This window comes from Lissotriton vulgaris, chromosome 7 (genome assembly GCF_964263255.1).
Source record: "Lissotriton vulgaris chromosome 7, aLisVul1.2, whole genome shotgun sequence".
In the NCBI taxonomy this organism is placed as follows: domain Eukaryota; kingdom Metazoa; phylum Chordata; class Amphibia; order Caudata; family Salamandridae; genus Lissotriton; species Lissotriton vulgaris.
The window spans coordinates 993,494,088-993,519,316 of record NC_141695.1 but is presented as its reverse complement, the minus strand read 5'-3'; the positions used below and the strand labels follow the sequence as shown (position 1 = coordinate 993,519,316).

The window sequence follows — 25,229 nt, the reverse complement described above, 5'->3', positions numbered from 1 at the left end:
GGGGACTACGGTCGACATCGTAATAATTCCTAGTCTCCTTATTTTGTTTTTAGGTCTAGCCTAGTGAACACAGCGCATGTGCTGATTTGCCTTGGCAAGACTATTGTTGGCTCTTTGGTGTGCAGAGGGAGAAAAAAAATGTGCGCACCCGGACAGGCGATGTCCACGCGTAGGGCTGGCACGTTCAGCACAACGAGCATGGCGTGCTTGCGCTTTCACTTTCCTTTCCTCCCTCCCTCGCTGCTCTGACACAGGCACCCCCTCCCTGTCTCCTGTTCCTCTATGTGCAGGCGTAGGGTTGGCGCATTCAGCGAAATGCACGCATGTCGTGCTTGCGCTTTTACTTTCTCTCCCTCCCCCGCAGCTTTGACACAGGAACCCCCTCTCTGTCTCCTGCTCCTCGGGCCTGCCCGGACAAGAGCTGTGCACACAGACAGCATCGCTTTGGCTCACGGCGCCCGAGGTTCCCCTGCAGCAGACTCTCCGATCTGGAACCAGGCAGGGCCCTCTCACCCCTGCACGTCTTCGGACTCCGGCCCACTGCCTGCTCTGTGACTTCCTACCGCCAGCGGGACCCTCAGGACCACTGCAGCATCTCTGCAGCTCACTCCGGCGCAGAGGCCCCCACCTGGTCCATGTCCACGGGGGAAGGGCGGACCACACTCCCCAGCACCACAGCTCAGCAGGCAGGTTTCTTCGGGGCTCCGGCAGCGGCACAGGCTGGCCCCCTCGATGTTGGCCACAGCACCTGCTGGATGGTCAGCCGGGGCGGTCTTCACTCTACTGGGGGCCACAGCTTCCCCCCCTACTTCTTCCCCAAACTGCACTGTGCAACAGCCTGTGGCAGCGATCACCAAGGCAGGGGAGCTGGTATCTTCTCTCCACCACCACCAATTAGGCACAGGCTGTCCCCACAGACCGCCACTTGAAATGGTGGTCATCAGGCGTCCAGAGAAACTCCGCCGGCTCAGGTCTGTGTCCGCTATCGGCCAGAAGTGTTTTATGCTGATTACAGGATGTGAACTGCAGAATAAGGTAGGATTACAGGATTTGGCTAACCGGGAGATTAAGGGCTGTCAGCCATGTTGCCTGGCCACCCCTCTATGCCTTCACCTTTTTACTTTTTATTCAAGCATGTCATGACAATAGTGCATGTGACTAATTTACAGTCTCAAAGAAATTTTTAATTAATAATTAGTGTTTGGTAAAACCTTCCCCTTAACCAATTTTTTTAGTCCTCTTTACAAGGAAACCTAGTACACACGTGACCAATCTGTGTGGAAACAAAGAAAATCATAAACCAGTGGCTGTTGGCCTGAAACCAACTCTGCAATATCAACCATATACAGGGACGGAGATACCAGTGGTGTAGTAGGTGCAATAATGCTATTGCCTTGGGATGCAAGGGCTCCTTTACACACAATTATATTGTTTAATTCATTAGAAGGAGCAGACAGGACCACATTTCCTAAGGTATGTTAGGACCCATGGAGCCATTGCTCCACCTTATGTGGCATGTTAGAAATAAATCATGAGCGTTCTATGATCAAAAACAACAGAAAGCTTCTTGCACGAGCTTGACAGAATCGTCCATTCCTGTTTTTTTAAATAATTCTATTTGACCATCGGGCATGGACTAATCGCATTGCATTTAATATATTCCTGCTTTTTGAATGTATTTTCTGTTAGTTTCATTTTTGCAGTATACACAAGTATGGCATTCGTACATCACCCAGAATCAATACACTGAAACAAAACAAGAGAAAAAATAAAAATGTTTAGAGCTTATTTGAAAATATTACAACCACTATCACCCCACCCTATTTCTATGTGTACAAGAACAACTATTTTGAATATAACAAGTTCTTATAGTCCATTGTGAATGGTAAATGTCTCACTTCATTTCAGTATCTTAATTGACTTCTCTAATTCCTAAAAATAAAATCAGGATCCTTAGTCTAATTCGGCACGGTAATGGAACATTCCCCTCCCTTCTGTAGTCAACTGTAGGCTTTAAGATGGCCACCATCTTAGATAAACAATCAAAGTTTTTTTCTAGGGTTAAATGGCCCATAGTATGGGTGTTATCTCATTAAAGCAGGTGGTTCTCTATTTTCCACATCACAGCTATCATTTGTGTCTCTTCCATAAGAAACTCCGCTGCCGGCATTGTGTCATAGCACCCTGTTCAATAAAGGAGTTCTCAATCCTAGCACACTCTCTCCAGGTCATTCTGATAGTGGGAATTTTTTTAATTACTTACATAACATTTCACCTTAGGGTCGTCCCGGCAATGTATAGATTACATTCCATTGGGACCCTCATGCTGGTCAACACATACCATTTGAATTGGGATACTCCTATTTAATGAGTAGGAGGTTCAATACTAGTCATAATACTCCTCTACGCAAGTTGTACATCAAATTCTCCCACAATCATTCCCGTTTTACATCAGCTATTGGAGAGCCTACATATGTTACCCATAGATCGACATATGGCATGTCACCTTTCCATTGCAATAAAGTCAGTATTTAATCTATTTCTAAAATGTGTCCTCTGTATCTTCTTTGTTATCATTAACCTTCACAAGTTTGAGTGTCCACTTGCGCCCACATTTGCAATAATCAAATACATCACCCACATGCACAATAATGCATTTCTGCCCCATGTAGATGTCACACTCCTCTCACATCGCTCAACAAATTTACAGTTACACCTGAGAATATCAATGCATGCTCCTGTGTACTATTCTGTACTAAAATGCATAAGGGTCAGCGAGGATGGGAATCCAGAGATTAAATTGCAGTTTTTTAGTTATGTTTAAAATGAGACAATTAATATAAAAATAAGTAGAAGACGATCTTCAACATTAATGAACCTTTTTGTGTGTGCAGATTTATATAGCGCAAACTCGACTCAAAGGTATTGGAGCTCTTTAAATGAGCACCAGTCACATTACACAAGGACACAATTTGACGATAGTCGGCTGATTTCTGACAGACATGTGGCACAGAGACCGGCTCTGAGGCCTATATGGGCGATATACTTCAGGCAGCTGTAGCTTGCATGCTTTGTGCATTGCCTGTCCTTTTGTGTGTATTTGATCTCATGCTTTGCAGTGTAAAAGAACTAGGGATAAAACACTAGATATGGTGCACACTTCCCTCTGCACTTGCTGGAAGAACTAGACTCACACAGCTACTTTTATGACATTGCTATAATGTGTAAACACTGGGACAACTTCTTCTTCACCCTATGTTTCGTGTACGCAAACATCCAATTACACTTTTGCCTCTAGTTTCACATACATGCAGAATTACGTTGTCCTGGTCAGAGGATATGCACCGCGGTCTTGCGTTCCATATTTGACGTCGAATCTTGCTAAAGAATTGGCCTAGATACAAGAAGCAGGCAGCACACCTGTTAACTTAGGCAGGAGCATCTTGAACCAGACATACTGCATAGTGAGCATAATGGGAGGGTTCAGGGGATTCAGCAACGGATGCAAGGTAGCATTGCTTAGCATTGATGCTGAGTTATTTCAGAATTGCTGCACTAGGCAGGATGGTTGAAACATTTTTGACAGGGTCTTTTGATGTATTTTCTTTCTTGTGCCCCAAGCAGGGTTTGTTTATTAGGGTTCAGTTTTGGGGTGTCGAAGGGTGTCTATCACCTGATATAAATCATCAAAGGGATCCCTCCTCTCGTGTCTCACTTGCCCCACAACAACATACTGAGTAAGATTGTAACATGGGAAGAAGGTTAATCTACTGTGAATTTCCTCAACAAACTACAGCCATTCCAGTCCGCAGCTGCCTATCCTCTCAGTGTGTTGGTAGGAATCAAAATCTATATGTAGTACTTCACGTAATCCAGGAAATTGAAGATCAGTTTAGAAAAGACAAGCACACAAGCATCCAAAGTCAGAAACTCTTAGTTGAGTCTGGTCATGTTTTCAAAGAAAATAAATGCAAGACGAATATGTTTTCCTTGCCGTGGATTTTATGTTATGGAACCCCACTTCAGCTAGTCAGAGGAATATCTCTGAACCGCATCATGCTTTCTTGAGGAGACACAATCTGCTTACAGTGCAGCAGTGACACTGCTTACAAGAGCAAGCTTCTCTGCTCAAAGTGTACATTTAACTTGTCCCTCATTACCCACCATTAAAGAAACAACATCATGTGTACTCAAAATGTTTCTATCACCCAGTAAAGAAGCACATGTATGAAAAAGTGTTAACCAGGATGAAATGATAATTTGTGAACTCAGCCATCATACTGGATATAAATAATTTGGGGAGCTTGCATCACTCACATAAAAATATAAAGTACACTTTGAATTTGATAGAATACGCATTTAGACACTTAGATAATCAATCAAAGATAAACCAGCTGGCAATGAATTATATGCATAGATTACATGCATTGGCATACGATTGTTTGGAAATTGAATGCAAGAAAAGGGAGTTCCACTGTACCTAGCATACCTCGTCTCAAGGGGCACGTTGCTGTTGAGCACCCAGCTGTCCTGAAGCTGAACAGATTCCGGAGTTGTGGCTAGGTCGTTGGGCACAGGAGCTGGAGCATGGATCTGGTTCCGCCGGTTCGTGAGCGAGTTCCTGTTGAGGGAGTTCGCAGATGAGTGATGGTGCGATAGTGTATGATTGTGAGGTGGAGGGAGAGGTGGCCTCAGCGTGGACTGACTGTGATGGTTTGGAGGACCTAGAGGACAAAATGAAGAAAATATATTTTTAGACTACTGGAAGAATCAAAGCACTTCATAACCTAAAGCATAGCAGCTTGGATTTGTGGCTTGAAGGGTGAGAGATAATAAAGAAACTCCTGCCTGAAAACTAAATTCTACTTATTCTAATGTACCTCTATTGCTTAAATGTAACCTTTTGAGTTGGTAAGCCATATTCTATTGTCAATATTAGATGACTGTGAAACGTTAAATATTCCTTGGCATGATAAGAACATTAGACCAGCCGACCCTTGCTTGTCAACTCATAAAACAGATGCTGGAAACAATTCATTTGTTTTATATATCTAGAAAACCATGGAATTTGTACATGTACTATTTCACAAAAATAATTCATGCAAGTTCAAAAGGAGCTCACCTGCGCAAACTCAAAATGTGTGATCTCTGGAAACTCGCATTTTCACAATCATCTGTACCAGTGCAATTTTTGCAATTAGGAACATGTGAAGAGTTGCTGCAGCCCAGGTGCAGATTCCAGTGCATCACTCATTCACAAAGAGGTGCACTGGAATCTGCGCTTTGTGCGCTTCCATCATGACCCCACAGCAGTCCAGACCTAGCACAAGGCTGCCACATGGAAGGCACTATGCAGAAAGAAATGTCTGACTGAATTGAAGACCTCCTGCTCTGCTGTCCATGAAATATACGAGCGGAGAAGTACACATTTGCATTCCCACCCCTAATGTCGTGCTCTTCCATACTAATGCTTAGATTCACAATTCCACCCCCTGCTCATATATTTAATGGACATCTTCAAGGCACATGTCACAAACGTGTTTGTAGCATCTTTTTTTTACTGCCACCTTCCCTTGGATTTGATTTCTGAACCAGAAGATGTCGTCTTCCAATTGTAGCTGCACATTTGTGTAAGGTATTTTTCCCCTTGCATGTGGGTGACCACATATACTTGAATAAGGGACTCTGGGGCAGATTTATGTCGGACTTGCGCCACGTTTACACCGCCGTTGCACGGGGCGCATCCCTGCGACCTATTTACAACGTGACGCATCTAGGCAGATGCGTCACGTTGTAAAGCCCTGCGCCACATGAAACCTGTGTCAGGTTTCATGTGGGTGTTCTGTCGCAGGGTGGGCGTTCCCTCGTAGGAAAGCCCCGTAAAACTGACGCAGTGAAATCTACAAGATTTTACGACGCTGCTGGGTCAAATCCTTACGCCTGCTTGAAGCAGGCATAAGGAGTGACGCACAATGTTATGTATGGGTGGCCTCTGTACATTGCAGGAGTTGCGTCGCACTTGCGACCCTACTCCAGCAATGCGCCGCCCGTACACCACAAGATGCGTCACGCATCTGCCCTTCCTTGCACCATGGTGCGCCGCATTGTAAATGCGGCGCATCTGTGGTGCCGCAAGGAGGGAATTGCGTGACGCATCAGTTCTGGCGCATCCCTGCCGATTTGCAGAGATGCGCCAGAACTCATAAATCTGCCCCTCTGTGTCTGCTGCTGCAACTAATGGTCTTGGTGGCAGACATCCCTATATTTTAACTGATGCTTTATTGAACATCATTGTTTTACACAGGTGCTAAATCCTCCCAAACGGTTGGATGAATCCTTAGCTAAAGACATTGCACTTAAAAAGATGTTAACATTCTGCATGAAAAAACATCCACATTTTTAACTGTACTGTACAAATGAGAAAAATCTACCATTATATTAATTTAACCTTTAAATCTTAGTACTGACGACTAACTATGCTTGTACCTGCAGCAATGAATGCATTTTGATTGGAGTGATTTTATGAGAAAAGCTGGAAAGATGATAAATTACAGACAGAAGGTTTGTGTGAATGCGTTTCTGTGCCAAATCGCATTTATATACGCATAAAGAAGCAGAGAAAACAACTTTTGGAATTCTTGTTATCATAGAGATATCATTTATCACAATGTAGGTGTATTTAAAGTAATGCTTGCAAAGGGAATTTGCAAAAATATATCACTATGGCTCATCTACATCCATATCTGTCATCGTTAAAATGTGCTCTGCGTGAAATCATAGAGGATTAACTCAATGTTTTCAACTGCTGCTTTTAATTTACTCCTTGGTGTCCTTTATGAAATTCTTTCTAATTATTCCTCACAAGCAGAAAGAACCATTGGCTTTAATCACAAGAGCAAGCAAAGCTACCTGTATTAAAAAAAGAACTGGTCTTATTCACAAAGGACAAACGGAAAGGTAATAAAGTTGGTCATTAAAGTACATTCCAATTCCCACAATGTTACAAACTCTGGGTGTGTTGGTCTTTTGCAAGATACCAATGTTCAGAAAATTCCCACTATCCCTAATTTTGTGTACATGGGTGCTCCTGAATACTGACTACATTTTCATATTTGTTTTTTGATATGCATGGGTAAACTCTGAAACAGGATTTGGATTTTGTGATCATCAATTGAATTGTTTGAGCAACTAACTTCAAATTAGGTGCACAAATACCTTTTATGAATTGGGTCATTATGGAATTCACCACAACATACTCCTGTAGGTCGAACATAGAAGTTAGTCCGCAAATCTGGGTTATGAAATGTGAAAACCTGTTGTAATAGCCTGCCGTAGCGGGCTATATTAACAAGGGAGCGGGCTTTTAATGGCCGGTAGAGCCCGCTATGGCGGGATATAAGGCTGTTAGAACATTCTGTCACAAGAGGGCCGACTTTTCTAACAAATAAAACAAAGGCCTTTTGGATTTTGAGGGGGTTAAATCCCCTCGGGTTCCGAGAGGCCTTTGGTCAGGAGTGAACAAAAAACAACATGGAATGTTGCTCTGTGTGCTTTTATCGGCCCTAGAAGCACGGAGCACTCCATTGTATTCAATGGAGTACTCCACATTCTAAAGTTCTAATTTAACATACAGCCCACTGATGAATTTCTCTATTTACTTAGTTTTAAGTTGAAAAAACAAAAGTGTGCACTCTTGCAAGGATAACACCTCCATAATGCTAATATATGAATATATGTTGCTTCTTATTTTTTCGGAACATATTGGTCCAGTCCTTAAGCAGTGTACTGCTTCCTTAAGAAGGGGCCTGTATGTCCTACAAAAATAGGAAATAAAATATTTGGCAGCATGAATGAGTAAAATGATTGAAAAATTACCTGTATTTTTTAAATACTTTGAGTTGGTTAAAGTCGTCTTCACCTTAACTTTTGAAGGAGTGAATTTATTAACTGAGAAGAAATTCATCACTGAGCGTTATATACATTTGATTCTGGTCAATGAGTTAGTTTTGCTTTTAGTAATAGAATGTGACATTATGCAAAGTTCCTAGCTTTAATGTAATCTTACTGAAATATTTTTATTGGATTCTATTGTGGTTGTTTAAAACTAGAGAGATCCTTACTACTAGAGCAACTACATTTCTTATCTTATTAATCCAGCAGTGACAGTTAACAGTAAAGAGCGGGAGGGGTCACAGTGTAGATGTAGGCACGCAGCTTAGACCCTGAGGTCCAATAACCACAAAAACTATTTGAAAGTCAGAAATCTATGTAGTGCAGGGCTGTAGTATCAATAGCGCCCCAGGAGTGCAACGGGAGAATGCGTCCATTTATACACAAGGGCCGCAGACATTTGTGCGGCCCTTCTGGAATAGAGATTGCATGAGTGCTAAATGTTCACTGATGCCATCCGTATGCAATCTATAGGGGACAAACATTTTTCTTTGTGGCCGTGCTATATTGTATGGGTAGCTGCAGAGGCAAAGAAGAAATCAGGAGGTGCTTTGGTTGTGCACCACATAGAGGTTGTGCATAGTCTGTGCACCTCCAAGGGCACTGCCTGAAAAGGGTCAGGTGAGGGTCCAATTGATCACACTCAATACCTCCCTCTGCAGTAAGTGCAGTTACATACTGCACCCACCATCAGGGGTGTCTGTACCCCTTTTAATAGACACTCCAGGTTGCCACCTGCACAGTGAAGAGCTCACTGTCTGCTTCAAACAGCTGGTCTGCCTTCCACTAGTGCACTGGTGCTAATGCAGGCACAGATTTGCACCCGTCCTGGGAACATTGTGGCCAATATGATAGGCAAAGCGCCCGGTCTGTAATTTGGCTCCAGTTGTTCTACTGCAGTTTACATCGATTTCTGACTTCTGAGTATTCAACTAAAAAATCTGGAGGAGTGCTAATAAAAATCTACCCAGAGTATAAATGTGTTCCCGTATCCCTTGTCTAAAATGGTTAATTAAGAGTATGGACAACGAGGAGGTAACATCTCAGGAGCGAGTGGGACTGAATTATATTCCATTTCATTTTTATAAAAATTGGAAAGGCTAAATCCCCGATATCTGACTAGTTCACCATACAAAATATGCTGTTTTGTCCATTCGAAAGAGAAATTATGGCTGCAATTATAAAGAAGATTTTCCTTTTAGCATTTACACTGTAAAATTCAGCCCTGAATGAAAAGTGGAGACAATTGTGGCCACCTCCGTCTTGTACTTCTGGTCCTGCATTTCTGGCCAGGATGACATCTACCTCCAGTAGACTCAAGGGACAAGACAGGTTCAAGAAATGACAGAAAAGCATACTCACCTCCTGCCACTTCTCGCCTATGGCTAGAGGTTAGGAGAGGTCCTGAGGCTGGGGCATTCTGCAGTGATCCAGAATGATGTGTTTTAGAGTTTGCAATTTCCCTCAAGATAATGTTAGGAATTGTTCTTAATCATCCTGCATGAAATTTGAAGTTTTCTAGAGGCCAGAATATAATCTGTCTGTTTTAGTTTGAACATTCCTCCTCATATTAGAAGAAATGTGTTCAAGAAAAAATGTATTTGCTAGGTTCTTTCGAATATCAAGAGTTATAAAACACCCATACTCCCAGTTACAAGCACCTCCGGGCACAGGGAGATGAAATTGATTCTAGAAGCGCCTATATGAAAGTAACCATCAAATGCAATGGGCAGACCTGTGACCTTCCTAGCCGCTATATACAGGCAGTGTGACCCTGGACAGAGGTCATAATTCTGATCTCTGGCCACTCATGGCACCTGTGACATCTGTCGAATAATTAATGTAGTGTTTGGAAACATAAATATTGATAAGTCCCGTATGTAACTTCAGATTATTCTTTTGACTTTGACACAGAATAAGATCCTCCTGGTCCCTTTCATTCCAGGGAATGACACCCGCGCACCTAAAATTGATGCCATCACTTAGATTTGAAAACTCCGGCAAGGAGGACCATTCTTCAGAGCACTTTCTGTAATCAAACGCCAGCAGTAGCTTGAAGGGTTCCCTGGAAAATCATAACATTTGAACTGTGATGGTTGATGATTCTTTTATTGTATCTTGCTAATAACACAGCAAGGGGAGCCTCGGAATGATTAATACCATCATTGCAGGCAATTACCACCGTTGCACTGGCCGCGGCATTGATCACAGTGAAGGAAACCCTGTTAAACTCCCGAGCCTCGCTAGGGCTGACTTATTCTTGCTGCATGCAGGAAATATGTCGTGCCTAAAGGACTGATAAGGATTCTATTTCTTGTTTTTGCCATTTAAATGCATCAAAGCAACTCTAAAAATCAATGTCCCTTTCCTCATTTTCAGGGATGCACCATATTTGCAAAACGAAAATATATTATTTGGGAAAATGTAATTATAAGTGAAAAAGAAAGTTATAATCCTTCGAGGTGAGGTATAAGCAATTGCTGCCCACGGCACCATCAGTCCAAATGTAAGAGCCGTCATTCGGGAGACCTTTGTTTTAAAAGTGGCGCTAAGCAAGGGGCAGGTAGACAAGATTCATCTATGATTGACTGGACGATCAAACAGCCACAAATACTGAGTGAACTTTAGTGCCATTCACCGTGAAAGCAACATCAGGGGCATAGCTTCAGTGGTGAAGTTTGGGGTGTGTCACACTACACACATATGCTATCTTGCTTTGTAGCTGGGTCTGGGGACCCTAAGTCGAGTCTGCCATGTCTATGTTGACTTTTGCTCGCCATCCTGAATTCTCTAAGTGGTTTTAACTATTTGGATATATGTGTGTGTGTGTGTGTGTGGATGTGTGTATATATATATATATATATATATATATATATATGCGTAGATGCAGCTCTCTCCTCAAAGCCTCGCAGCAGCCGCCGCCAAACAGCCAAGAAAGAAAGCCACGCCACTCCAACGTCCAAATGTGGGCTAAAACGATTTTATTGCGTTCAAGGCCACCAGATCTTACGCGTTTCGGGCGTCCGCCCTTGTTCACAGATCAAATGTCAGTAAGTTCATAATGGCTTAAATACATAAAGTTTTTCCCGGGCATTTTTTTACACCATCACGTGATAAAGTGACATAGAAGACACACTACCAAACTCAGGCTGAAGCAGTCTTTCCTCTAGTTGGTGCCACGTTAAAACAATACACAAATATAATAACAGCATGAATGCGCTATTTACAATTCAATCTATATACAATGTACAATTCATTTTTTTGGATTTAAAAAAATAAATAAATATATGTAATATAACAATATATATATACATTATAAAAATACATGTGATTTGGGACAATGTGCAAACAACACAATGTTATCAGTTGTTAATCATTCAATGACTAATGATTGAATGGCAGAGTGTAAATAAGCAAGATTGTAATAACGCAACAAGAAATCCTTATATCAAATCGATACAAAGTAGTCCCAAAGTTTGCAGACAATAAGTCTGTCCAATTTAATGTCGGCATAAATGCCTGTTGTATAGATTGAGGTGAATTGTGTGTATCGTGGTCACCGAAAAAAAACCTCGGATAATACGAAGTAATTTAAGGGATGCTTCCAATCACGCCCCATCAGTCTGTGTCCAAAATTGAACGTGCTTCAAGTGTTTTAGTAAATGTGTATCCCTCCTGCAGAGATAAAAAAGGTAAAAAAAGGGGAAAAATGATTTTTGTTTTTTTTCTATTCTTTTTTTCGTGACAACGAGTTTCATAAACACCATAGTAGGAGTCAAAGCTCCCAACTACTACACCATGGAAGCCATGATGAGATAAAAATAAATCAGTGAAATACAGTAATACAGAAACTAAAAAGACAGGGAAGTCAGATCTTGGCATAATGGCTGACATACAGGATAAGTTAACCAACAGGAAAAAGCCATTATAGGAACACATGTAGATCTTCCGTGGTGTTAAGACCATTGGGAAAGCGACTGTCCAGTTCCAAAATGAACTGGGACTCTAGTCGCCTAAGCATGAGATCCCTGTCACCCCCTCTACTTGGTTTTGGTACTGAGGCAATGACAAAATAAGTTAAGCAGTCGAGATTATTCTGATGGATGGCTTTAAAATGGCGTGCCACGGGATAGCTGCTATCGTTGTTAACGATTGCGCGTAGATGTTGTAGGATTCTGACATGCACCTGCTTGCCTGTGCTCCCCACATATCTGAGGCCACAGGTGCACGTCAGAACATACACTGCAAAGTCTGTTTTGCAGTTGTGCTTTCCTTTGATTTCCACAGGGTCAGATCTAAAAGGTGTAGAGTATTGGGTGGTGTTAATCCCAAATTTGCATGCTCTACAACTGGAACACCTAGTGAAACCCGGCTTGGCCATCCAATTGTTCTGTTTGATTAATTCAGGAAAATCACGACTCAATTGGGTTCTCATGCTGGGACCCTTTCTATAGGTGATGGTAGGTTTATCTGTTATTTTTGGGGCCAGTACTAAATCAGTTTTTAAAGCTGGCCATCTTTGATTGATAATAGATCTGATTTTGCGTTCCTGTTTGTTAAAGGTTAGAATCAGTCTGGGTGGACTATTACTCGATTCTATATTGGCTTCCTGATTAGACTCTGAAGTGGAAAAAAGCGAATCCCTGGGTCTACAGTTAGCTTTCGCTAAGGATTGCCTAAGTATTGATTCTTTATATCCCCTTTCTCTGAATCTATCAAGGGCTTCAGTAGCGCAGAGTTGAAAATCCTCGTCACTACTGCAAATTCGTTTAAGCCTAAGTAGTTCTCCGAAAGGGATATTATCGATGACATGACGGGGGTGGGAGCTGCTGGCGTGAAGTGTGCTGTTGCCAGCAGTGCTTTTACGGTGCAGTTTGGTACATAGTTTAGAATTTTTCACAAAAACTTTAACATCAAGGAATTCCACCTCTGAGTTGTCAATATGTGATGTAAAGTGTAAGTTCTCATTATTGTTGTTAATCAATTCAATAAACCTTTCCGCATCTGCTCTCTCCCCCCTCCAAATTATAAAAACATCATCGATAAAACGCAACCAATGTAATACATTGTTGGACATGATCTCACTGAAGCTGACCTTAAGTACCTGCTCCTCCCACCAGCCAACGTGCAAGCACGCATAGCTGGGGGAAAAGCAGGCACCCATAGCCACTCCTCTTAGTTGTAAATATAGTTCCTTGCCAAACATAAAATAGTTATGATGCAAACACCAATTGGTCAGTTCTATTAACATTTTGTTATGAGTATAACAATTGATAGGTCTGGTTCCCAAAAAATGTTCAAGTGCTCTAAGTCCAGCTCGGTGATTGATGCTGGTATAGAGTGACTCTATGTCTAGGGTGATTAATAGTAAGTCATCACTCCATGGAACGTTGTTAATTCTGTTGAGAAAGTGACCAGTGTCCCTGATGTAAGATGGTAATGTTTGCACTAGGTTTTGGAGGAAATAGTCAATGTATTCGCCAATGTGTTCGGCTAGACTGGAAATTGCGGAAATTATAGGCCTCCCTGGGACTGGGCTCACCATCTTGTGCACTTTGGGCAACAAGTACAGTTTAGGAAGTACGGGATTGTCAACATCCAGAAAGTTAAACTCATCTTTGGAGAGCATGTTTTCCCTCTTCCATTTAAACAACAACTTTTTGAGACTTTCCTTTGCCTCTATATACGATTTCATGTTTGACTTGCTGTAACAAGATCCATCCTCTAATTGTCGCAGCGCTTCAGCAACATAATCTTTCTGTGGCCAAATGACCACGTTGCCGCCCTTGTCTGCCATGGTCACTATTATACTCTGATCTTTACTAAGTTTATTCATTAGTGTGGTATAAGCTAGTTCTTGATTGCTCCTGTATCTTTTCTTATGTTTCACTTTATGATACAGTCCTTTAAGATCTTCAATGACCATGTCATGAAAAGTATATATATATATATATATATATATATATATATATATATATATATATATATATATATATATATATATATATATATATATATATATATATATATATATATATATATATATATATATATATACAGTTTTTGCCAAAGAGGTAGTAACCCTTTATCCATAGAAGTACTTCTCAAAATGTACTACTTTATGGAATACACAAGCATTGGCAGTAGTAGGCTTGGAAAACTACATCAGTCGCCAGTTTCCAAGCATCCTACTGGCAAACAAACACTCACAAGGTGATGGGACAAATGCTGGCAAATAGTTTTTTCACTGGCAAAATGTTTTTTTTTTTCTCCGACTGTGAGGGGAACAGACCGTCCCAAGCTGCGGTCATCTCACCCTGCAGCCCACTGCTTTTATAGTTGGGAAATGTAAAATTCACCCACCCCCTCCCCTTAGCCCTTAGCGAATCTCACTGACTACAAAATGTAGACTATACACATTGTATTGAGGATTAAATGTACTTTCTGAACAACTGGATCAATATCAACACGTTAACTGTAGTACTATAGTATCTGGAATTCCACACACGTTTCTATACTGAAGTACTTTTATCTCATACATGACCCATCAACTAAATGGCAGCTTAACCTGGCAGGATATGTACCATAAGTCTTAGTAAATAGAGCTAGTATTTCTCGTCGGGCCACTAGCAGATAACTGTGATGCAGTAATTAGTTAAGGCATGGAGACCAATTTTCATGAAGCCACACACAATCACTATAACAACCTGAGTGGGGCATTGTTTGATCTGTTACGATTTCAAGGTGAGTCCAGATTATTGAAGCAATGATTTCAGATCTGTCAGTGATTATTAGTATATACGCCAAGAAAAAGCTGAATACTCCGCTCACAAAATGGAGATGTCTTCATTTCAGTCATTCGTCAGTTCCCTTATACCTAGATCTAATGTTTTATTTCATTCTAAAATGTACTCTCTCTTCCACATGCAGTTCTGCACTATTATTCCCACGGAATCAAAGCACATTTTACAATACCCATTTACATCAGGGCATAGTTTACATATGTGCATAGAAAAATGTGGAAGAATAGGTCCTAACCTGTCTGATTCTGTTAACCAGATCTTCCATCCACAGTAAATGAAATCTGTTGTTTCCTGGAAATGTTTTGTTTAAATTTAGATGCTTCTGAGTATAGTGGCAAGTAATAACAAAGGTGGAAGCAAAAACAATATGTATTCTCTATATTTGACATGATAAGGTTTCGGAAAAAAAATCACGATAAATATGCACAAAAATATGTTCATTGTATGTCAAGAAAATATTTTTTGCAACAGAAAGAAACGCCATTTTGGGTGAAAATGCTACAACAAAACGAAAATTGTTGGAATGTCCATCCACTGCAGCGAGAGCTAACAACTTATTCTGAAGAGGTTGAGCCGCCTCGCTGTTTATTCACAAGAAGTTGAGCAGAGAGAAGATGATGTGAGGACGACATCTCTCTAGAGGCAAGACCTTTTCAGTCCTTCAATCTAGTCAAAATTAATTTGCCAGGTTACTTGTATATTGAAGGCTTGAGAAAACATGGAGATATTAAAAGAGCCTGGAAATGGCAGCGATGCTATGGATACTAAATGAGGTAGACGGGCGATCATTCTGTCAATTTCAGGAGACGCCTAATTCCCCATGAGATGGTTCTTAAAAAAGAGAATGAGCTGCAGTAATTTGAAGCCTGGCCAAGATCATGTAGGTGCTCATGCGCTATTTTCTCCTCGTGATTGCTTTTTAAGCTATTGAAACTCACAAACTAATACTCAGATCAATATTTTTTTTTATTTGCACAGCTCTCTTGCCAAACAATTATTCAAAAACATGGGACAAGAAATACACTAATATACAATGTTTCAATTACATTTAAAAGGGAATTGAATAGGAAGAAGAGACCTAGAAAAACCTTTGAAAGAGTTCAAAGGTTAGTGGTGATTACATCAGTAGGGGAAAAAATTCTGAGTTTGTTCAGGTGCACTAAATTAAGGGAAAGGAGAAGTTGTGAAGCAAAAGACATGGACAAGACAGTGTAATTGTGAAGATAGGCACATTTTTCAGTGAAGTACACAGAGGTAGACAATAGAAAACAAATATGGGAGATTTAGACAATGAAGCGACCAATCACAAAAGTAGAATTTAAATGAAGGATTGTGCAGTCTGGTATTGGATGACTTAAGACTACTGAAAGGGAGTTTGAAGAGTAGACATATTTAGATGTTTTTGAGTGATTTGTCTAGAAAAAGTAAGTAAGAATGTCGTTCACCAGAAATAGAGAAACAATCTCAGTGCAGGATAAAAACGCAAGTTTATGTCATGAGTTTGGTAGGATATAAAGTAATAAATGAAAGGTTTTCTGAAAGTTAAAATGTCCTCCGTTACAGGACAAACTAAATGTAAAGGAGAGAAAAGAAACAAATTCGAAGTTGAAATTAAAGTGCAATAATAACTATTACCGAAGTTGTTTGTTAACTTGGCGACTACATTTTCTAAGAAATCTCTCTGGGTCCAATTTTTAAAGTCTTTTGTTCAGTATGAAAAACTTGCAAACACAAAGAACTGCTGGCATGAATTCTTGATCATGATTTACAGTCCTACAAAATCAAGGCCAATAGACATTTCCAGGTGTGAATTGGAATTATTTCTGTGGATAAATCTACAAAGTTACAAATTGTACACTGCATTGTTGCAAATGTAGACTGTTCATCCATGGTAAAGGAAGCGTTCCTGGATTGGTGCCCAGTAAAATGATTAACACCCAGAAACCTTCAAGTTAGTTAATATTATCAACGTTTTTAAACATATAAAAGGTGAGGGGACGAATAGTCTAAACTACTAGCAATAACTTTGAATGGCATTCAAAACCACTGTTTTTCAACCACTGTGCCACTCCAGACTGAGACCTACCTTATGCAAATTACTACTAACCAAGCTCCTCATGGGATAGTCCATCCTGAACTCCCAGGCAAGACACCTCCAGAAGGGAAATTAATCAACCACAGATCAGTTTTGGTGTTATTAGACCTCATTCCTGTAGTATAGTATGATCATACATCATCCAAAAATGACTCCTGCAAAGTTTATCTACAACTTCACACTTAAAGACGCTTTTGGGGTATGTCAGGGAACACCATGTACTCTTTGATGGGACCAGCAAAGGAAGTTGGGACCACACAATTTGCCCAAGGGGTTCCGGCAGCTCAAAACAGCTGAAATCCCTGTGTGAAAATCCAGACAGGAATGATAATTAACTCTGGGAACTGGGTGTTAACCTTTCTTTCCCTAGGTTTAACCCATTCTTAAGTGAGCCACCAGGGTTCAACTGGTAATGGGCTGCCTTTTCCAACCTTTTGCGATACTGCTTTGATCAGTATTGGTATCCCCAATTACAGGAATTACTGGATGCATTAGCAGACCACACATAATGAGTGTCTTAGACTTAACATCATAAATATTCACATTTTTAAACACCTTTCCCACTCCGTTAACTGCATGTAAGTCACAATCCAAATACACTGGTGAAAGTGTGGAAATTATCTGAAAAACATCAGATTTTACACTGGTCAAGGCTAGGAAGGACAGTAACGTTAGGAGATTACTTTCAACTGAAAAAAGCTAATTTAATCACTATAATCATGTTCATTGTCCATTGTTTAAACGTACATAGTATTATTTTGAAGTAAGTAGGATATGGAAGATAATTATGTCTCTGCTTGTTTTCCTAAAACTGAGTGATTTAAGTTGGGGTCTAGACATGCATAAGTTACATATGTGGAGTTCTAATATTCTAATGCAGAAAGCTAATAGGTGAAACCTACACAAATGAAACAGAATAGATCACACCAAATTCCATAAACTGGGTGTTAGACCTGACATCCTTGGCATGGTTTTCCCCCTAACATTTTTGCCATCAAATCTCCTGTTTTGCTGACTTCATTTTTTCTGACCTTAGAACTCTGCACACTTTACCACTGCTAACCAATGCTAAAGTGCCTGTGCTCTATTCTAAAAACATGGTAGAATTGGCGTACACCAAATTGGCATATTTAATTCACTTGTAAGTCCCTGGTAAGGATGCACTACCTGTGCCAATGACCTGTAAATTAAATGTTACTAGTGGGCCAGGAGCACTAATTGTGCCACCAACTTAAGTAGCACTTTAAACATCGGGTCTGCCATTGCAAGCAGTGTGTGCAGTTTTAAATTGCCATTTAGACCAGACAAAATAAACCTTTTGCCAGGCCCAAATCTTCCTTTTTAACACATATACATCTCCCCAAGTATAGGCCCTGGACAGCCCAGAGGGCAGGGTGCAATGTATTTAAAAAGGGCGACATGCATGCTTCAGTTTTACATGTCCTGGTAGTAGTAGTTTTTTTACTACTAAAGGCCTACCTAAGGATAACATTGAAACTTACCTTAGTACATTCAATGAGCTGTAATTTTCAAATGGGAACAGATGGTCATTTCATGCTTGGTGTCTTTGAAATTGTAATGAAAAATCCAAATTTATGGTGAAGACATATTTCTGAAGCCTCTGGAACAAAAAGGCTTTCAACAACCATACACCTGAACCTGGACTTTACCATCTGTGAGTCTACTCTGCAAGTGGTGCCAACCTAATCCTAGACACTTGGAAGGGAGCGTAAGGTGTACCGCCAGCCTATATGGATCCAGCAAAACCGACGCATCTTCTCAGCTGCGTAGTGCAAACTCAAGCAGAAACAATGCATCGCAGATGTTGCATGGATTGGACCCATCTCAAAGGGCACATCACATTGCTGCCCATCAAAACTGCAGCTGTGCGATGTATCCTCGACGCAGACCAATGCATCCCTCATCAACAGCAACTTTGATGCCGGACGCTTCATCACTGCTCCTCAGAACCAATGCATCGCCCCGACTTAGCAAAGCATCCTCAACACCAGACTTGGCATTGCAAGCCCCTGTCGATGGTATCATCAACAGCAATGCAGGACCTCACACTGCAACCTTGCCGCATGTCAGAACTGACGCATCACTACGGCTCTGCTAGGCATCTACGAAGCTGACCCTTGCAACGCTCCCTAAGCCAAGATTAAAAGTACTTTGTTCAGCTGGCCGAACTGGGTCCTTGTAGCCGGTCCACACTCCATCAGGGACAGCCTGAACTTATGACGTTCACCCTCTGCTACTCGACCAGATATTCACAGTTGGTGCTTTGTGCTATTTGGTGCTATTTTTACTAAAATCTTTAAAATTACATATCTCCGTTTCTTACTAATTGGATTTTTTTCATTTTGGTCTTGTTTTATTTATTATATGTAACCTGGTGTGGTATCCATTTTTGTGAGGTGTAGGTTACTTCATTACTGTTTCAAGTGTTGCACAAATCCCTTGCACATTGCCTTTGAATTAAGCCTGAGTGCTCTGTGCCAGGCTACTAGGGGGTTGAGCACAAGTTAATTTAGGGTTGGCTTGTGCCTCACCCTGACAAAGATTGTGGCTGCTGCTCGGCCAGTGCTCATACCCCCATCAATCAACAAACATTTTATTACATTGGGCCTTATAGCATTCGTTTTTCTCATTTCATAATTTTATGAGTCAAGGGTTATTTGAAACCATTATCCAGGCCCTCACCATAGTTCCTGTTTCTTTTTTCTCACTGGTAATTAGAGGAGGGCATAGCTAACATATTTCCCTCACAAATCATGCGCAATTATATAAGTTAAGTGTAATCCAACTTTTAGCGCTATTGTCTTAGCCAGCGACTTTTTTTTGCTAAGAAAATAGCACTAAATGATACAGAAACAGCTGTAGCCAGCAATCACTCCCTCTCTATCTGCTGTTGTTCCTGTGCTCCTGCAGTAGGATTTTTGCCACAAATTACCTTTAATTTCTCAAGATAGAGTTATTGCCCACTTTTTGATATTTTGCATCACAATTGTAATGAATAATTACTGAAACACTCCAATTACTTCGGCGTAATTACAATTCTGCCCAGGCCTATTGTTGATGCTTCTGGCAAAATGGAACAGTGTATAGCTTGGGCCAAGGACACTGTAGCCCCTTTGAAGCACTATAAACCCAAAACAACTCATGTAGAGCTCAGCAAACAGTTCAATGAAGACCTCTGGTAGTTAAAAAATTCACGGTAGAGCTTTGGAAAGGTGTTGGAAGAATTCGAAAACACAAACATATACATTAGACATTACAAATACGAGGTATGGCAGCAAAACAACCCTACATAGAGAACTACATCAGTTATACTGAATATGCTTTTTGGGAGCTATTCCAGACCTTCAAGAAACTACCACAAGCCACTTAACAACGACTATCGTAGACCTAAATCACTTTTTCAGTGCCAAAAACAACCAGCACAGGCATCATACGTTCTCAATTTCACTAAACCTCAGCAGCCCACCAATTCAGCCAACCTGTGGGGTCTGACAAGTGACAAAAATCAAAACAAGCAATGCACTCAATGCCTTCAACATCTCCTGGGTATTATGGCATCCGCAGTGGTCCAACTGGAGTCGCCTGAATGCTCATTCTCTTAACCCAATTCCCCGAGCTGCTAACACAGAACATCTTAACAATAAGAATTAGATAAAGGACTGAACAAAAGTCTACTGCAATAATAAAATATGAATGGCGCTTTTCTTCAGCAAAATGCCCAACATATTTCACCCAATTTTGGTCACAGCTGAAAAGTTTATATTTATTATCTATGTGACATTGCTGTGATTTCACATCCAGAATGGTAAATATCTGCACACATGTTCAACGATTTGCAGGACGTTAATAGTAATGGTTTAACACAGAAAAGTATCAAGCATGTCTATGGTAGCCATTTTCTTGAATAACTGCGTTTCCTTGCTCTAATCAAGTTTATATATTGCAACATAAAAGGAAAAAACATATCAAGTATCGCGTACAGCATTTGGCAAGCTGACACTTTTAGTTATAATGATACGCACGCACACACAATTTTCCGTATGTTGCACTATTTATCTGTACTTTCGATGCACATTAAAAACCTTCGTTTATGGAATGCCACAGCAAATTTTATCCAAATTATTCCAAGCGTTGTTTTGGCTTTTTATGACACTGTTAAGTGAATAAATAGGCTTAATCTTGTTTCTTTACTTGATGCTGGACTATTGGTTCCGAATCACTGATCTGCTCTTTGACAAAATATGTTCTTTTATTCTGTAGACAGAGAGGCTTCGGTTATATGTAGTGTGGCTCAATGGTTAGAGTGGCAGACCCTGATGCAGGAGCCTGGCTGGGACCAGGGTTCAGTTCTTGCCTCGGCAGGTCTCGTGCTCAATTTCCTCTGACCTGATAATTCTCGCCTCGGTGCCTATTCTGATCATGAGCCCCACTCTGCACCTCTGGGCAATAGCTTGCTAAATCTCTACAATGGCCCCAACAACGCTGAGGGTGCCTGACTTCACCTTGGGGGTGCCCAGGAGTAGGGCTCCTCACAGAGAAAGGACAGGAAGGGTTCCTCTGCGGTATTCGTACAAGCGCCGAGATGCCTACGGGTAGTCGTGCGCTATATAAGTGCGTAATTATTCTCATATGTACTTGTTCCTTGGGACTTTATTGTTTGCTGGCTCAGTTGTTTGGCATTGTGTACAGTTTGCTAATTACGTTTTAATATACTCAAGCTCATGCACATAATGAACCACTTTTTGACTGGTAATAATGGATTTAGAAGCACATAACTAGTTCAAGGCAAATGCATTCATCTTGCAATCTCTATCTGTTGGACCAGGCCCTTTCTACAGGGTTATCGACAAACTTTTTGCCTTCCTCTGAGTAATTTTCTGATCTTTTTGTTGGCTTTGGGACTCAGGATAGTTTACCACTGCCAATCTCTCCTCTAAACAAGGTATGAATGGTTTGCACCTGTTTGGCATAGTTGATTTACTCATGAGTCCCATGTATGGTGGTAACCCATGTGCCCAGGGCCTGTAAATTAAATGATACTCGTGGGCCTGCAACACTGCTTGTGCCACCCACAGAACTAGCCTTTCAAACCTGTCTCAGGCCTGCCACAGCAGGGACTGTATGCACAGTTTACTCCGACTTTGACTTGGCATTTAAAACTACTTCCCAGGCCTTAAACTCCACTTTTATTACACACAGGTCATCCCTAAGGTGGGACCCTAGGAATCCCTAGGGACAGGGTGTTGTGTAAGTAAAAGGTAAGACATATGCCTTTATGTGTGGCATGGCCTATTTAGTTTTTCACCCCTGTGAGGTCTACTCTTCTCATAGGCTAGCGTTGGTAATTTCCTTATATATGTTTAAGTGGTAATTCCTAATCAGAAAGGAGTGGCGATGCCATTTTTGGCTTTTTTCGAAAAGTGGTGATAAATTCGGCTTACTGGTGTAGTTGGATTGTAGGTTACTATTTTAGAAATGCCACTTTTAGAAAGTAGCCATTTCTCTATGCTTATGACTCTTTGCGCTTTGCAGCCTGACATCAATACTCATCTGAGCTGGGTGACAGCTACCCTTTGTGCATACTTTCCAGAGAGAAACAACTCAGGAAGGGCTGGGTGTGACAGGATATACGTCTGCATACATCTGCATTCTGAGGGGTGGTTCACACTTACATCTGAATAGGTTGTGTCCTGCCCTCAAAGAAAGGGCTGATTTACCCCTTACTAATTATCTGGTGCCAGGGCTGGGCTGGAAGGCATTGTTGCATACTTCTAAGGGTTTCTTTGAAGGCCAAATCCCAGGGGCATGAAGGACGGGGGCTCATGGGTCCTTCTTCTTGGGCTTATGAGAAGTCCCAGGGACCACCACCTCCCTGGGGCTGCAAACAAAAAAATGCAGGAGCCCCCTCAACTCCCCCTGCCCCGGGGACAGCCACCTTCCCTGGGTACACTGTGTTTTTAACTAAATGCAGCTCCCTGCAGCCCCGGGGCCCACCACCTCCCCTGGGCAAAGCTATGCAAAGTGATGTGGGGGGCCTCAACGGCCCCCCACAGCCTCAGGGGAACACTACCACCCCAGAGCTAAATGCAACAAATTCAGGGGAGGGACGCAGCCCCCCCACAGCCCCGGGGTCCGCCACCTTCCCAGGTCATGTCTTTAAAATTGAATACAGGGTCCAAGCAGCACCTGCAGCCCTGGGGACCTCCACCTCCCAAAGGCTTAATTACATTGGAGGGGAGCTGCACAGCCCCTCTCGTGGAGCTTCCCAGCCCCCCTTATGAAACCCTAGAAGGCCCTGTGGACCACTAACCTCCAGGGCTGACTTCAGCAATATCCCGGGGTGCCCACCCCAGGACACAGTAGTTTGTTAGGGCATAACAGGAGCACCACTCCCACCATGTCCTAGCAAACAGTGTGCTGTGATTTGAGCAAGCAAGAGCATTTTGCTCTTGCTTGCTGAAAGTGGAGCACTTTGCGTTTACACACAGGGAGCTGCATGTCAGCAGCTCCCCGTGTGTAAAACCAATATGGATTCCCGCAGGAGATGGTGAGCAGGCAGGGACTGTGGAGGCCTTCAGGATCCCCCCCGGTCCCCTACAAAGTGACCTGGCCCCGGAGGATGGAATCCCCGGGGCAATATCAGCATGGGGAGGAAGGTTGAGTGAGCCCCCTCCCCCTTTTTGAAAACATTTATTAAGCCCTGGCGCTGGAGGTTGGGATCCCAGGGGCCAGCATTGGCTTCAGAAGGGAGGGCTTGCAGCCCACCTCCCATGTAAAAAGAAATTAAATATAGGGCAGGCTCCGGGAGATAAGGTCCCCGGGCCAGAATTGGCCCAGAGATGGGGGGCAGGCAGCCGCCTTCGTTTAAAGAAAAAAAAACAACTAAAATCCTAAAGAAGATAAAGGTCAGACCCCAGGATGGGGTCCCCGAGGCCTAAAGCAGCCCAGGGAAGGGGGACCACCACTCTGCAAATGTGGCTCAAGGTGCACTATTAGTTGGGATATGAAGTCACCTTTACTCCTGAAGGACCTTAAGGGACAATAAGCCCTCCTGGTACCTCCTATACATCCTACTCCGCGGGATTCCTGAGAGCTGGTCGGAGGCCCAGCGGCCTTTCTGCACCATTCTGCAAATGTGACTACTAGCTGAAAAACCATTGAAATTCACTGAAAAAAACAAAGGTTACAGGGACGTTATAGTTAGAATTAGCATTTAAAAAACCTTAGATGGAGACCTACGGATCTTACTTACGCTGAATGACAATCGGCAACGACAGGCATGATGATAGCCAAGAGGGATATTGCGCAAAGTGGGGGATCGAGAATATACCATCTGTGATGCAATGGGGTAATGATATAGATGTAGTCATGGTAGTGGAGAAGGCCACATTTATTAATAGGAAATGCCCAAAAAAATTGAGTAGAATATGGGGAAAATTGAATACATATAGAGGAGACATCTGCAGCCCCCAGGAGAGGAGAGTGATTCAGATGATGACGTGTAATAGTGACAAGGGCATATGTGAAGTCCATAAATGTACTGAGTAACTGTAATGAAGTGTTGTGCAGATGATAAATTGTACATGCAGATCTCTGTTGTTTACAATAAAAGTTTATTTAAAAAAAATAAAAAAAACCCTTAGAGATCCCTTGAAAAAAACAAAGGTTAAAGGGAAGTTATAGTTAGGCTCAAGTGTCACTCATACAAAACCTGAGAAATTCAACAGCTATACCCCGCAGGGCCAAAATAAAAGCATTTATTTCTTTTTTCTTTTTACGAAAGCCACATTTGATCTGTGGTTCCTGATGATTTTTGTTAAAGAAGGGCAGGCTCCTGTAATTCTTTAGTAATCAGCCCCCTTGTGGGCCAGGTTCCGAGGCATGTGCAAAATAAAGGAGGGGGTTGCATGCCCCCCTCCTGGATCTTATTATTGCCCCAGAGAGCACACCCTCCCCAGGGCTTATGTAGATTTTAAGAGAGGCTTCTGGGACCCCCATGGGCCCCGGGGACCACCACCTCCCTGGGTCCTTATGCTGTAAATAAATAGGGGGGCCTCCTGGACCCCCCTGTGCCCCTGGACCGCCACCTCCTCTGGGCTTTTACATTTGTAATAGGGGGCTTTAGAGACTGCTCCCGGGCCCCGGGGACCACCACATCCTATGGGTCAACTTCTAAATGAAAGGAGGGGGCAAAGAAGCACTCCCCCTGGAGCCATAGATGGCTCTGGGGACCACCTCACACCAGGGCCGGCTACTGCTATGTCCAGGGGTGCCCACCCACAGTTCATAGCTGTTTGCTGTGACTTGGCAGGAGCTTTACCTCTCAAGCCATAGCAAATGATCCGCTGCCAACAAGCAAA

The 25,229-nt window shown here is 42.1% G+C and overlaps 1 protein-coding gene across 1 annotated transcript in view; it reads right to left on the bottom strand.

Moving 5' to 3' along the window:
• Nucleotides 1–25,229, bottom strand: part of LOC147702831 (teneurin-2) — a 1,317,719-nt gene that overhangs the window by 720,822 nt on the left and 571,668 nt on the right. The window contains exon 4 of the mRNA XM_086931409.1: nt 4,490–4,724. Within this exon, the coding sequence (XP_086787535.1) occupies nt 4,490–4,724 (235 nt within the window). The remainder of the gene's footprint in view (nt 1–4,489; nt 4,725–25,229) is intronic.